The sequence below is a fragment of the Miscanthus floridulus genome, chromosome 18, assembly GCF_019320115.1.
Source record: "Miscanthus floridulus cultivar M001 chromosome 18, ASM1932011v1, whole genome shotgun sequence".
In the NCBI taxonomy this organism is placed as follows: Eukaryota; Viridiplantae; Streptophyta; class Magnoliopsida; order Poales; family Poaceae; genus Miscanthus; species Miscanthus floridulus.
Window position 1 is genome coordinate 2,391,459 of NC_089597.1, and position 13,793 is coordinate 2,405,251.

General features: G+C 41.6%; 2 protein-coding genes across 6 annotated transcripts; one reads left to right on the forward strand and one right to left on the reverse strand.

The window, feature by feature from the left end:
* Positions 1 to 226: 226 nt before the first annotated feature.
* On the forward strand, positions 227 to 4,380 carry LOC136520719 (UDP-galactose/UDP-glucose transporter 7-like). Of its 2 annotated transcripts, XM_066514365.1 has the most exons (8): positions 227 to 397; positions 1,174 to 1,302; positions 1,688 to 1,793; positions 1,888 to 2,133; positions 3,012 to 3,122; positions 3,241 to 3,399; positions 3,658 to 3,801; positions 3,926 to 4,380. In XM_066514365.1, exons 1-8 carry the CDS (start codon positions 360 to 362, stop codon positions 4,091 to 4,093), a joined length of 1,101 nt encoding a protein of 366 aa, XP_066370462.1. In that variant the 5' UTR covers positions 227 to 359; the 3' UTR covers positions 4,094 to 4,380. The 2 variants fall into 2 exon arrangements, with proteins under 2 accessions (XP_066370462.1, XP_066370463.1); XM_066514366.1 differs by lacking the exon at positions 1,174 to 1,302 and having other exon boundaries at positions 230 to 397.
* Positions 4,381 to 4,941: 561 nt separating this feature from the next.
* Positions 4,942 to 10,323, reverse strand: LOC136520687 (nuclear pore complex protein NUP98A-like). Of its 4 annotated transcripts, none has more exons than XM_066514319.1 (11): positions 10,158 to 10,323; positions 9,327 to 9,671; positions 8,460 to 8,975; positions 8,004 to 8,219; positions 7,191 to 7,726; positions 7,022 to 7,079; positions 6,858 to 6,918; positions 6,350 to 6,488; positions 6,074 to 6,187; positions 5,752 to 5,929; positions 4,942 to 5,659 (listed from the first exon to the last, which is right to left on the reverse strand). In XM_066514319.1, the coding sequence occupies exons 1-11, from the start codon at positions 10,174 to 10,176 to the stop codon at positions 5,055 to 5,057; spliced, it is 2,787 nt and encodes a 928-aa protein (XP_066370416.1). In that variant the 5' UTR covers positions 10,177 to 10,323; the 3' UTR covers positions 4,942 to 5,054. The 4 variants fall into 4 exon arrangements, with proteins under 4 accessions (XP_066370416.1, XP_066370415.1, XP_066370413.1 ...); XM_066514318.1 differs by having other exon boundaries at positions 6,858 to 6,921; XM_066514316.1 differs by having other exon boundaries at positions 7,022 to 7,091.
* Positions 10,324 to 13,793: the final 3,470 nt, after the last annotated feature.

The window sequence follows — 13,793 nt, forward strand, 5'->3', positions numbered from 1 at the left end:
GGCAGGAATGGATCCATCTGCAGTTCTGCGTTCTCCACTCTCTCCAGTCTCCAGTTGTCTCCAGTCTCCATGGAAAGCTTGGGCACGAAAAAGAGCGCGCATCGCTTCGTCCTCACGCTCCTCGCGCGTGCTTTTGCCTCCTCGCCGCCCGCTAATCATATAATTAACTAATAATTAACCAATACTATTACTAGCGAAGTCAGCTTATGAGCCCGCTTGTTAACCAGCGGCTCCGGATCTCCCCCACCCCACACGCCCCGCACGCGTCGGCAGGCACGGCCGGTCCATGTAGCGCGCGCCCGGACAGACACGGAGCACCCGCAACCGCAGCCCGGCTTGTCGGGAGCGCGAGGGGCGAGATGGGGGCGGAGGCCGGCGAGCCCAGCTCCATCCTCAGGTGAGCATGAGCAAGCTTCCCCCGCTCTTCCTTTTTTCCCCCCCCCTTGCTGCACGTCTCCGCGGACCGCGGCCTTGCCCTGCTTTGCTTTACTCTCCTCGCTGGCCGCGTGATTGGAGACGGGAGGGATGTGGTGGGGGTAGCTTCCCCCCCCCCCCCCCCCCCCCCCCCCCCCCCCCCCCCCCCCCCCCCCCGTGCACGTCTCCGCGGACCGCGGCCTTGCCCTGCTTTGCTTTACTCTCCTCGCTGGCCGCGTGATTGGAGACGGGAGGGATGTGGTGGGGGTGCTGGCAACCGCGCGGCGGTGCCGTGCCGGTTTTCGCGCGACGCTTTGGAGGAGTTCAATGCTTGATTTTTGGATGGTGGAATCGTGCGGGGAAGGCGTTTCTATGTACTGTATAATTTTTCCCCGTCTGCTGCCATTTGGTTCGTCAGATTGGCACACAACAGTACAACACAGAGTGGATAAGGACTTGGTTCGTTGTGCCCCGCCCTCAGGCAAGCCCATCTCGATGGGCGTTCGGCAGCCTAATCCTCTGCTTCTTTTGCAGATTATTGTGTTCGCAGCGTAGAGGCATTGGATTTTAGAGGTTCTTTTATTTTTTATTTTTTTAGATAATAAGAGGTCCTTTTATTACTGAAAGAAAGAAAGAAACTGGTTGATTCGTTAGCAATTTCGTCGCAACTTGGAATATAAATAGCGCATAAGTCCTACTCCTTCATTGGTACTGTATGTATGCAAGTCAACTATCTGACTCTCTGGCCGCTTGATAAAGGGCGTACCCAGTGCAGAGAGCTCCCGCTCTGTGCGGGGTCTGGGGAAGGGTGTCAGTGGCAAGCCTTACCCTCGCCTGTGCAATGCGAGGAGGCCGCGACCCGAACTCGGGACCTTCCGGTCATAGGCGGTAAGACTCTACCGCTTGCAACAGGCGGTAAACTCTCTGGCCGCTTGATGTGGTGGCATAATTAAACTACACGCTTGTTTCAAAAATTAAAAAATAAACGACACACTCTTCTGTGCTTCATCATAGGTAAATCGAACCTACTAGATTTCACTTCGCTTAGGGGTTAGTATCAAGTTCAACTTTAGCAAGAATGGCTATGTCGGTATGTCCATCTTCTTTGTTACTAGGATCATGAACAGTTTAGAAAGTAGTAATGGTTTGATGCTAGAGTAGACATTTTTCAGGAGAAAAGAAAAAAAAACAGTTTTGTGTAGAGCTACTGATTCAGGCCAGATTGCAGTGCATTTGAAGTTCTGACCATTTCCCTGTACATATGTTCTTGCAGCTTAGCTGCTGCCTTTTCCTATGGAGTCGCATCTATGGCAATGGTTTTCGTGAACAAAGCAGTTCTTATGCAGTATGTTCACTCCATGACCCTCCTCACTTTACAGGTATTGCTTAGCATCACGGCCGAGAAAATATTGCATCTTTCTATGTTCGACTAAGTCTGATTGTTATGTTCAATTTCTCTGCTATTTTCTGCAGCAAATAGCGACGGCACTTCTGATACATTTTGGTCAAGTTCTAGGGATGTCTAAAAGAAAAGATTTCAGCTTGATAACCGCAAAGAAGCTTCTTCCAGTGTCTATTTTCTACAATGCAAATGTGGGATTTGCTTTAGCAAGCTTGAAAGGGGTTAACATCCCAATGTATATTGCAATCAAGAGGATCACTCCCCTTGCTGTGTTGGTAGCTGGGTGCATGCGGGGAAAGGGGAAACCACCGACACAGGTCTGACCATTGAAGTGCATTTCTTTAGGCCATGTTTGGTTGAGCTGTGGCTGTGGAAAAAAGCTGCTGTGGGTTGTGAGCTGTGGGAAAGCTGCTGTGGGCTGTGAGCTGTAGAAAAGCTGAAAGTTGTTTGGTTAAACAAGTATAAAATATACCTTCTATCTTTATCTCTCTTAAAACAACTATGGAAGAGCTTTTTATTCCATTAATTTTGAAAAGCAGAAAGCCAAAAGCCAAAAGCCAAAAGCAGGGTCAAACCAGCTTTCAAAAATGTACTACGGAAAAACAGCTGCTTCTGAAAAAGCAGCCTCCAAAAGCAGCCCTTTTGGTTGGGCTTTTGGCTTTTGGGGCCAAAAGCCAAAGCCAAAAGCCCAACCAAACAGGGCCTTAGTCTATTTTGCACTTCCTTTAACATATGGTACAATTATTACTTAAGCTGAACTCCCCTCACTGTCTCCATTAAGTGTGGATAAGCTTAATCAAAGTTTATGAGAATTGTAGCCTTACTGGGTACCACAAATCCTTCTTTTCAACGTTCCTGCCAAAATATCTTAATATTCTTGGTTAGTATCACTGCTTGGCTACTTAATTCTGAAAGGCACTTTAGGTATCCATGTTTCCAGTAAAATTTTTCCATGGCGAGCACAAAAGATGCTCGGCAGTCCATGTTTCCAGTAAAATTTTGCAAGCACTTTAGGTATATATTCTGAAAGGCACTGACAATGTAACTGAAACTCTTGATCTTCTGTACATTCTTGTTTTGAAATTTCATCATTTGCAACTTAATTCAAACATTAGGGAAATGCACTGTTTCTCCCCTGGGAATTAACAGCTCTTATTGTTGTTTGCCACATCCTGATCAATTCAAATTACTTTAGGTCATTCTTTCAGTTATCTGCACCGCCACTGGTGTCCTCATTGCAGCACTTGGAGATTTTTCCTTTGACCTATATGGATACCGCATGGCTCTAACATCAGTCTTCTTCCAGGTTGTGTGATTTCTACTATGTTTTGTTCTTAGAAATTTATTCTATATCTTTTGAGAGTTTTTTAAGGCAAGGTTATGTATCTTTGTATCTGACAGCTGAATGTATATGCATTATGCAGACTATGTATTTGATTCTGGTGGAGAAATCAGGTGCTGAAGATGGTCTTTCCTCAGTGGACTTGATGTTTTACAACAGCATATTGTCACTTCCATTTCTGTTTTTCCTCATTATAGCAACAGGAGAATTCCCCCATTCTCTTACAGTATTATCTGCAAAGGTCAGTGATATGAATGCAGTATATTAAAATTTAACCAGCACATTTAAGCTAGCAATCTCTGTATGTTCCCTTGTTTCACCCCTTTAACTCAAGAACAAGAATGACAATTAAAGTTAGTTCTCCAGAGTTTCTGAAGCCAATGGTTTCACACTTCGCTGCTATTCATTAACATAATAGTACTCTTAAAGTTTCTACGTCAGTTATTTGTTGTATGTCTCCATTCCTAACTTGCATTGTCTGGTGACACTTGAACTGCAGGCAGCCTCTCTGACATTCAGTGTTATTCTCATTATCTCATTGGTGATGGGAATCGTTCTCAATTTCACTATGTTCTGGTGCACAATTGTGAATTCTGCTCTGACTACAACAATAGTAGGAGTTCTCAAGGGCGTCGGGTCTACGGTAAGTTTGCCTATTTATGTATGACCAGTTTGACCTTTCATTGGAACCCTTGATGCAACTGAGCTCTGAAGTTCTAGAACTAATAAGTAAATCTTATATCATGTTTTCCCCATTGGCTTTTCAGACCCTCGGTTTTGTTCTGTTGGGAGGTGTCGAAGTGCACGCTCTGAATGTTACTGGACTGGTGATCAACACATTTGGCGGTGTATGGTATTCTTATGCGAAGTATAAGCAGAAAAAGAAAACACCACGGAAGATTCAACATGATGTAGAGTCACATGCCCACAAGTAGCGTCAGATTAACTAGTTCTTGTAGTTATACTAAATTCTTTGATCAGTTAATAACTGATTGCATGTTTAAATACATCTGAACTCTATTCCACCAGTAGCAACTAGGCTGGTACAATTAAGGGAAGTAACGAGCATCTTATAGCGACGATCAGTACTATATGGGAGTGAAGTCAATTTGGCCACTCCAATGTGCAATGCAGCACTTTTGTCCCCCATAGAATTCATTTATTTAAAGAGAGAAATCCATGGGGCTAGCTGGATGCGGTGATTGCCAAAATTGAAATACTATACTGTTATCATTTATTTAGATAATCATATTTGATGTTCTTGCATCTAAAGTTTCATTGACAAAGTTGTCTAAGTTATATGCTTCGTAACCAAAACATAATATCCTTTTAGTTTGATTCGCATCAGAGTTTTGTCCATGTATACTAACATTATTTCGTTGAAATTTTTTCAACTCCTATACCAGCGCATGGGCAATCCTAGTTGACAAGTAGCACGCCTTACTTTTATGGCGGATTCTGCTGCTGCTGCAGTTTTCAGCAGCACACCTCAATTTGCAAGCATTTTACAGCGAGTTTAGTTCCCAAAAAATTTTAAGATTCCCCATCACATTGAATCTTTGAACGCATACATAAAGTATTAAATATAAATAAAAAATAAAACTAATTACACAGTTTAGACAAAATTTACGAGATTAATCTTTTAAGCCTAATTAGACTATAATTGGACACTAATTGTCAAATAACAACAAAAGTACTACAGTACCATTTCGTCAACTAAAGCCCCAACTCAAAATCTTTTGCACAACGGGAGAACAACAGAACCCCAGCATGACATTTGACAAGAGTGTAAAGCGTACTGCTCCATCAAAGCAAACCAAAAAAAAAAAACGTTACTTTAACTACAAGACATTCCATCGTCCATCCCTCACTCCGGCATCAGGATTACTTAGGATATCACCAAAGCCCATAGGCGCTGAAGTGCTTTACCCTGAACTTCCATTCTCCCTTGGCAGCATCGAAGGACACAAACTCTGCACCCTGCTCCTCCGCCTTCTTCACCAGCATCTCCCTGTACCTCTCCACCCTTGCCCCCTCGTAGTACTGCTCCCCGGTCTTCTTGTTTACACACTTGATGTTCAGTAGAGTCACCTCCGCGGCCTTGTTCAGCCCCTCACCCACAGGGGGCTTCTTGTTGTCGTCCTTGTACACAATCACCTCCCGGTTGTTGAACTCCACGATTGACTCCAGATCCAGGCACCTCACGTCCGTCTCCCCCAGAAACTTGATGCTACCGTAGCCATGTCGCCCCACGACAAAGTCCCTCACCCGGCCACAGTAGCCTGCCTCCGCACGTTCTTTGGCCGCAATCTCCTCTATACTAGGCTCTGTGAAGTAATCTGCACGTGGAAGCTTAGGCAACAACCTCTCGACTGAAGTAACATTTCCATTCCCATGCTGAACCATGGCCCTGGCCTCATGCTGATTGTCATTTTCCACTGCAGGAGGCCTGATGCTTGGTGACATGGCAGACTTACCACGCTCACTTTCAGTGGAAACATCTGCGCAACTTAATGAGATCAGTAACTGACATTTGCCCTATCTGGGGACAATATTTATATGAAAATTCCAGTACTGTGATGGAAAGATTTACCTTTATATTTGTTCAAATCAGTGGCATTCTTCAAAGTCGATTGCCGGTCAGTTTCTCTCCGCGAAGGCCACTGCTCAATTGGACGAATTACCAGATTCCTTGGGTTCTCTCTAGGGATGAAAAAAGCATCCGCCTTCAGTGTTGCTGGAGATTCTTCATCAGCAGCAAAGAATGGAACCTATAGGAACAATAGAAGCAACTGAGCAACGTGTTCAATCATTCAATGCTTTCTCAATGGCCTCGAAAAGCTCCATGAACAAAAAATAAAACAAAACTTTGCACACAAAATTATTCTATTCTTACAGGTCAGGTCATTCATTACCTTGCTATCAGATATTGGATTATATTTTCTCGGGAGCAGTTTTATCCTTCTCTGTGACAAATGCCTAGGAACCGCCATGGACAATGATCTACTTGGAAGAGGCTTCTCAGCAACCTGCAAGACAGTAAGAAGTTACAATCAAGCAAACCCCTTTCACATGTGGTGCCTGCTTATCCTTAGTACACCTTCCTAATCAACAACCACCATCTTGCTCCTATCTCTACTGTCCACCTGCTACATAAACAATTAGAAATGCTAAGGAGAAACAAAACTAACCGGCAAACTTGATATTCCATATTGAACTGAAGGTGAAGATCCACCATTCCCAATGGACATCTGAGGCATTGCTGGAAGCGTCCCAAATGGATTTGAAACAGGAGCAGGCTGCATGACCATACTGGACTGGCTAGGAGTTCTGTGTAAAATGCAACAGGATACACCATGTTAAACTAAATAATGTATTACCTTAGGCAAAAGAAAAAAAAAAGGGGGAATAATATGTGTTGCCAAAACTCATTTGTGAATTATGTTATGCCAAAACCATGCTCTTAGACTACAGATATAAAATAACAATCGGCAGTCTCACGGCATTAAATATAAGCGCCCCCATGAACCATCAAGTTTTTCCCCTTCTTTGCCTACACCATTCTCCACATTAGACTGATCATAATATTATTTTTCCTTCACCTTGTTATAACTAATCAGTGTTTTAATCCATCGAAAGGAAATTACTAAATAGGAAAGGAATAATCATGTGCATTTGAAAAGTAGCAGAAGATCGTACGGCTGTCCCATCAAGGCCTGATTCGTAGTGTTGGAAAAACCAGGGAATCCACCTGTAGAAGCTGCTGTATCCATGCAGGCATGCATTTGAACATAAGTTAAGCCCAAATTAGTCTTTGAAGATAAATTGTAAAAAGAAGAGAGGTTTAAATATAAAATATTGACCTGGTTGAATTGCAGGTTGGAAGGAGAATATGTTAGAAGTTTGAGCAGGGGGAGATGGCTGAAATGTTGACTGAATCATTAGATGCAAAATAAATTAAGTACGAACAAATAAGAAATGATAACAAGAATCTAGTAATAAAATATAAGGACAAAGACAAAGGATGCTTACTGTTGGAAAAAGTGAAGGACCGCTACTGCTAAACAGACCACCAGGATTAGTTGACCCAAATAGGCTCCCAGAGGAGAAAGCCGGTGTACTTGATGTCTGTTGAGCAAATGCTGATGAAAATAGTGGGGCTGACCGAGTGTTAGCCAACGATGAGCCAGTGCCGAATGGACTTGAATTATTCGTCATTGATGTGCCAAATAATGACGATGTAGAAGGAGCAGGATTGGTATTTCCAAATAATGATGGCGAATTATTTGCTGGAAATGTAGAAACACCTGTTTGCCCAAACATTGTGGTACTACTGGATGATGTGAATGGGCTCGAACTTGCAACTGATACATTGTTAAATGATGAGGTGCTGAATGGTGAAGTAATAGTTGAAGCAGGCTTAGGAGCAAATAGATTGTTTGTTGAAAATGGGTTTGTGGCAGGCTGGTTAAATGGATTGGGATTGCTTGTCGAAACAAAAGCATTCTGTGGCATTGATGATGGAAAGCTAGGTGCCACTGCTGGAGTTCCAGAAGTGTTTGGTCCACCTGCAAGTCCAAATATTAAGAATGATATACATGTTTCACAAGAAAAAAAGTACATGTACCAAAAGAAACCTAGCAATGATATAATAAACAATTAATAAAGGGAATAACAGTTATTTGTCAATTCTATTCAGGGTCCAAGCTAAGCCAGGGTATAAGATAATGGTTACTCCAGTTCATACAAACAAGCAGCACAAAATAATAAATGGAATTAAAGATGTGGTTTAAAGAGTGTTTGCAAATCAAGCAAAACCCTTCATCCCCAAATAATTTTCCTCACCCTTGTCTCCACGCTGGTAGTCTTCCCACCTCAATTCTTCATGACTCTTGTCTTTGTATTCAGGCATTGCTGATATGGAATCAAGTTTTGCAGCAGGCTGAGTACCACTAGTAGCACTGTCAACATCTGGTGTTTGAGAATAAGGTTTTATTCTGGTTCCTCCAGCTTGGTTAGCAAATTGTGGTTGTCCAAAAGCTGGCGCTGCTGTCTGTGAGCCTGAAACTCAAAGAGAACAAATAATTGGTGAAACAGGTAAAAAAATATGACCTCGCTAGTGTAAAAACAGTTTAAAAGGGAGATTTGCAATAAAATAGGCCTGCTGGAGTTAGAAAAAACAAAAGAATCAGTAAATATCAACTGCTACATCATATGTACTCAGAGTCTCAGACAATAATTCACTGAGCATTATATCATAAGTAGCTAAAAATAATGTGAACATCCAATGGGAAAACCTACCAAATGCAGGAGCTGGTGCACCAAAAGGTGACGGAGTTGTTCCAAAGGGAGTGCTACCAGAGGAAACTGTTGTTTGTCCAAAAGATGGTGAAGAACCAAAACCGAATGCGCTAGCTGATGTGCCAAATGAAGGTGTGCTTGAAGATCCAAAACCTGGAGTAGTACTACTTACACCAAATGCTGTAGTCCCTGAAGTTCCAAAACCAGTAGAAGATGTACCAAAGGCTGTAGAACCAAATGCTGGTGTGCTAGAAGCACCAAATAAAGATGTTGATGTTGAACCAAATGCTGGGGTAGTCGATGCACTGAAGGCAGGTGTAGTTGTGGTGCCAAAGGCTGGCGTAGTTGTGCCAAATGCAGGCGTAGTCGTGGTACCAAACGCCGGCGTAGTTGATGAACCAAAAGTGCTGCTGCCAAATGTTGGTTGTGTTTGCTGGAACGTGCTACCAAAAGGACTTGACTGGCTATGAGATGACCCAAAACCCCCAAAACTTGGCTTCTGTCCGAACAAAGATCCTATAACATGTGCAGAGCAGAGATATGACATCACACATAATACAGCAGATCTTGTTAGGCAACCTAGTAAAAACTGGCATGATTCCACATGAGTAGCTACTTACAACAAATGTAGCATGCAGAGAAATGCAAAGATAAATAAAACTTGTGAGATATGGGCAAAACTGCCAATGGCTCATGCTGTTTCCAATTTGTAAGAAGATAATTGTTTCCTAACAAAAAAGAACAATTACGCATAAAACTGGCATCATTAACTAGACAATCTAGAAAGTGGCTTCCTCTGACAACCTGGTATGATCAGCATGGTGAACCAGCAAGAGAGGAAAGCAATAGAGAATGCATAATACATACCAGAGGATGTGGCACCAAAGGCAGGAGTGGGGGACGCACCAAAGGCTGGTGTGGAGCTCCCAAACGGAGAGGAGGATGGGGTGCCAAATGTGGGAGTGGATTGCTGCAGGCCAAAGGCACCAGTAGATGTTGTGCCAAATGCGGGAGTGGATTGCTGCTGGCCAAAGGCACCAGTGGATGTAGTTGCAAAGAGCGAGCTTCCAGTCTGTGCCCCAAAAGTTGTCGTTGGGCTGCCAAACGGTTTTGGGGCAAAGGGATTGTTGGCAGCAGTGGAAGACTGGCCGAATCCCTGCGGAGTTCCAAATGAGGTCTGGCCAAATGGGCTCGTGGACGACTGCCCGAATGCTGCAATGAAGATAGCATACACGAGAGGTGAGAAGATAATCAACATTGCAAAAAAAAAAAAAAAAGAAGAAGAAGAAAAAGAAAGTATACTTTCTATGGAGACATGTAAGGGCTTGCAGCAAGGGAAACTTGAACTGTACAATCGTAATCAGGTATTGCATTGTACCAGCTATCATATATTATACAAATATAAATGAAAACGATGAGCACTGAAGCATTCTTCTGTTTTATTTTTGGTTAGGTGTTCCACGGATCCTTGAAGTTGAGACTGCAAGTAGCCTATTTGATTGACGAAACCCTAGTGTGCGGAGGCATATGGACAATCCATCGAAATATATGAAATCGAATAATCAATCGAACGGGAAGCAAGCGCAACACTAGCAATACATACATAGGAGAACGGAATCGAGGATTTAAAAGCAAGGTCATGGAATCCAATGTGATGGAATCGACGAGAATAGGAGGGGATTAGGGGTGAGTGCTTACGGTTGGTGGAGCCGAACATGGCTGCAGATGCTTATTGTCTTCTAGCGTGAAGGTAGTATCTACGCGACTCGATCACCGGAGGCGACGGCGGCGCCGTGTGGTCTCTCTCTCTCTCTCTCTCGGCGAGGAAAAGGGGATCTGCCTGGCGTTGCGATACACGATTCTGTGTTTTGTCTCAACGAAGGGTTGGCCCCTGATGTGCCGCGGCTTTTATACGAAACAGTGTAGCAGCGTAGCTTACATCCAACGCTCTTCCGCGCGGCGTACGTATTCAGGTACAGTAGCGTGGCTTCCACGCGGGCAGTGCAAGGTCCAAGCGGAGGAGGGTTTAAAACCAAGTACTATAGTTCATTAGATATTAGTAAATTAATAGGAAGAGAGACATAAAATTGGTAAGGTGGTCTAAAAAGATAATATCAATATTTGTTATTCGTGGCTCAATTGTGAGATCTTAGATTTAAATGCACATTTTGAATAGATGATGTAGAAATTATAAGTGTAGATGGCTCTAATTTGATCTTCAAAGGCTTTAGATACGATAATCTATACTTAGTTGATTTCAATGCTAGTGAAGCTAGATTATCTACATGCTTGTTCATTAAGTCTAGCATGGGTTGGTTATGGCATAGAAGGCTTGGTCATGTTGGAATGAAACAATTGAATAGACTGGTTAAGCATGACTTAGTTAAAGGCTTGAAAGATGTTGTGTTTGAAAAGGATAAGCTTTGTAGCTCTTGTCAAGCTGACAAACAAGTTGGAAACACCCATTCTAAGAAAAGCATGATAAGCACTAGTAAAGCATTTGAGTTATTGCACATGGATTTGTTTAGGCCAACACAATACACTAGTATCGGTGAACAAACATAGCTTTGTGATAGTGAATGACTATACTAAATACACATGGGTATTCTTTCTAGTGGACAAAAGTGATGTATTTGCAACATTCAAATTATTTGTCAGGGGCATTCACAATGAGTTTGAAACAACCATCAAGAGAGATAGAAGTGACAATGGTAGTGAGTTCAAGAACACTAGAATTAATGAGTTGTGTGATGAATTTAGAATTAGACATCAATTCTCGGCCAAGTACACTCCACAATCAAATGAACTCGTTGAGAGGAAAAATAGAACACTCATTGATATGGCAAAGTCTATGCTTAGTGAGTACAATGTGAGTCAATCTTTTTGGGCTGAAGCTATCAACACGGCTTGCTATTGTAGCAACCGTCTCTATTGTCACCCATTGAAAGAGAAGACACTATATAAGCTCTTGAATGGTAGAAAGCCTAATATTGTATATTTTTGGGTCTTTGGTTGTAAATGCTATATCTTGAAGAAAGGCACTAGATTGGGCAAGTTTAACAAGAAATATGATGAATGATTCCTACTTGGTTATTCCACTACAAGCAAAGCATATAGAGTTTGGAATTTGAATAGTGGTACTCTTGAGGAAGTTCATGATGTTGAATTTAATAAAACCAAGGGTTCACAAGTAGAGAATGAGAACTTGAAAGATGTTAGAGGCATTCAACTTTCAAATACCATGAAGAACGTGGATGTTGATGAATTGAGGCCTAGGCAAGTGAATAATGATAAAAATGATCAAGTGCAAGTGCTCTCTAACTCAAATGTATAAGATGATACAACTCAAGCTAGTACAAGTGGATCTTATAAAAATGAACAAGATCAAGTGGCTAGTGCATCATCTCAACCCAATGATCAAGCAAGTGCAAGTAATCAAGTTTCAATCCTTCAACCAACCAATGTTGCAAGGGATCATCCATTGGACACTATCATTGGTGATATTTCGAGAGGTGTGCAAACTAGATCAAGATTAACTTCATTTTGTGAGCATTTCTTATTTGTGTCATCTATTGAACTAAAGAAGATAGATGAAGCATTGAAGGATGTTGATTGGGTGAATGCTATGCATGAAGAATTGAATAACTTCACAAGAAATCAAGTATGGAAGTTGGTAGAAAGACTAAAGGGGCATAATATGATTGGAACCAAATGGGTCTTTAGAAACAAGCAAGATCAAGATAGGATAGTAGTAAGGAACAAAGTAAGATTGGTAGCACAAGGTTATACACAAGTTGAAGGTCTTAACTTTGGAGAAACATATGCCCCGGTTGCTAGATTGGAAGCAATAAGAATCTTGCTAGCCTATGCTTGTGCCCACAACATCAAGCTCTATCAAATGGATGTTAAGAGTGTATTTCTCAATGGTTACATCAATAAAGAAGTATATGTTGAGCAACCTCCCGGTTTTGAAGATGACAAGAAGCCCAACCATGTGTATAAATTAAAGAAGGCTTTGTATGACTTGAAGCAAGCACCTAGAGCATGGTATAAGAGATTGAGGGATTTTCTACTCTCTAAAGGGTTTAAAATGGGCAAGGTTGACACCACTCTTTTCATCAAGAAGATTAGAAAAGATCTATTTGTGTTGCAAATATATGTTGATATTATATTTAGATCCATCAATCAAGATTTTTGTGATGAGTTTGAAAAAATAATGGCTAATGAGTTTGAGATGTCTATGATTAGAGAGTTGAGTTACTTCCTTGGTCTTCAAATTAAGCAATTGAAAAATGGTACATTTGTGAGTCAAGACAAGTACATCAAGGACATGATCAAGAAGTTTGGAATGATTGATAGTAAATCCATTAGTACACCAATGGCAACTTGGATAGTGGTGCAAGTGGAAATATGGTGGATCAAAAATTGTATTGGTCTATGATTAGAAGCCTACTCTATATGACCGCATCAAGGCCGGATGTCATATTTAGTGTATGCATGTGTGCAAGATTTTAAGCCTCACCTAGAGAAAATCATTTGAAGGCTATAAAGAGGATATTGAGGTACTTAAAGCATACACTAAATGTTGGTTTATGGTATCCCAAAGGAACAAAGTTTGAGCTAGTTGGTTACTCCGACTCAGATTATACAGGATGCAAGGTTGAAAGGAAGGACACCTCGGGCACATGTCAATTATTAGGAAGATCACTTGTTTCATGGTCATTAAAGAAGCAAAATAGTATTGCATTATCAACCGCCGAAGCCGAATACATATCTGCCGATAGTTGTTGTGCACAAATTTTTTGGATGAAGGCCACCTTGAATGACTTTGGAATCAAGTTCAAGAAAGTGCCATTGCTATGTGACAATGAGAGTGCAATCAAGTTGACCAACAATCCGGTTCAACATGCAAGAACAAAGCACATCGATGTCCACCACCATTTAATAAGAGATCACCAACAAAAATGGGACATTTGCATTGAGAGTGTTGGCACCGAAGATCAACTTGCCGATATATTCATCAAGCCATTGGATGAGAAAATGTTTTGTAAGCTAAGAAATGAGTTGAACATATTGAATTTCTCAAATATGTGTTGATGCACCCCTCACTTACATGACATGCCTCTCCTTTGAGCAATCTAAGGTAAAAGTTGATTGGCATGACATACATCTTTGCTAAGGACATGTTTAGTGCATCTAGTCACATTTTTAATTTTATTTGGACCTTCCAAGTAGTTCAATTTTATTAGGCTCATTCATGAAAATCAAATGAATTTGATGTTTATATGGTATCACTATTGCTTCAATACTTGACTTGATCTAGTGATAGCATAT

What these genes read in the sequence shown, in the direction of transcription:
- LOC136520687 (XM_066514315.1), bottom strand. An exon ending in CAGGCCTTGATGGGACAGCC is followed by an intron (nt 6,489 to 6,857) that starts GTACGATCTTCT and finishes CATTTTACACAG; the next exon opens with AACTCCTAGCCAGTCCAGTA. An exon ending in ATGGAATATCAAGTTTGCCG is followed by an intron (nt 6,188 to 6,349) that starts GTTAGTTTTGTT and finishes ACTGTCTTGCAG; the next exon opens with GTTGCTGAGAAGCCTCTTCC.
- LOC136520719 (XM_066514365.1), top strand. Translation starts at nt 360, where the DNA reads ATGGGGGCGGAGGCCGGCGAGCCCAGCTCCATCCTCAG. An exon ending in TTACAGTATTATCTGCAAAG is followed by an intron (nt 3,400 to 3,657) that starts GTCAGTGATATG and finishes CTTGAACTGCAG; the next exon opens with GCAGCCTCTCTGACATTCAG. An exon ending in TCAAGGGCGTCGGGTCTACG is followed by an intron (nt 3,802 to 3,925) that starts GTAAGTTTGCCT and finishes TTGGCTTTTCAG; the next exon opens with ACCCTCGGTTTTGTTCTGTT.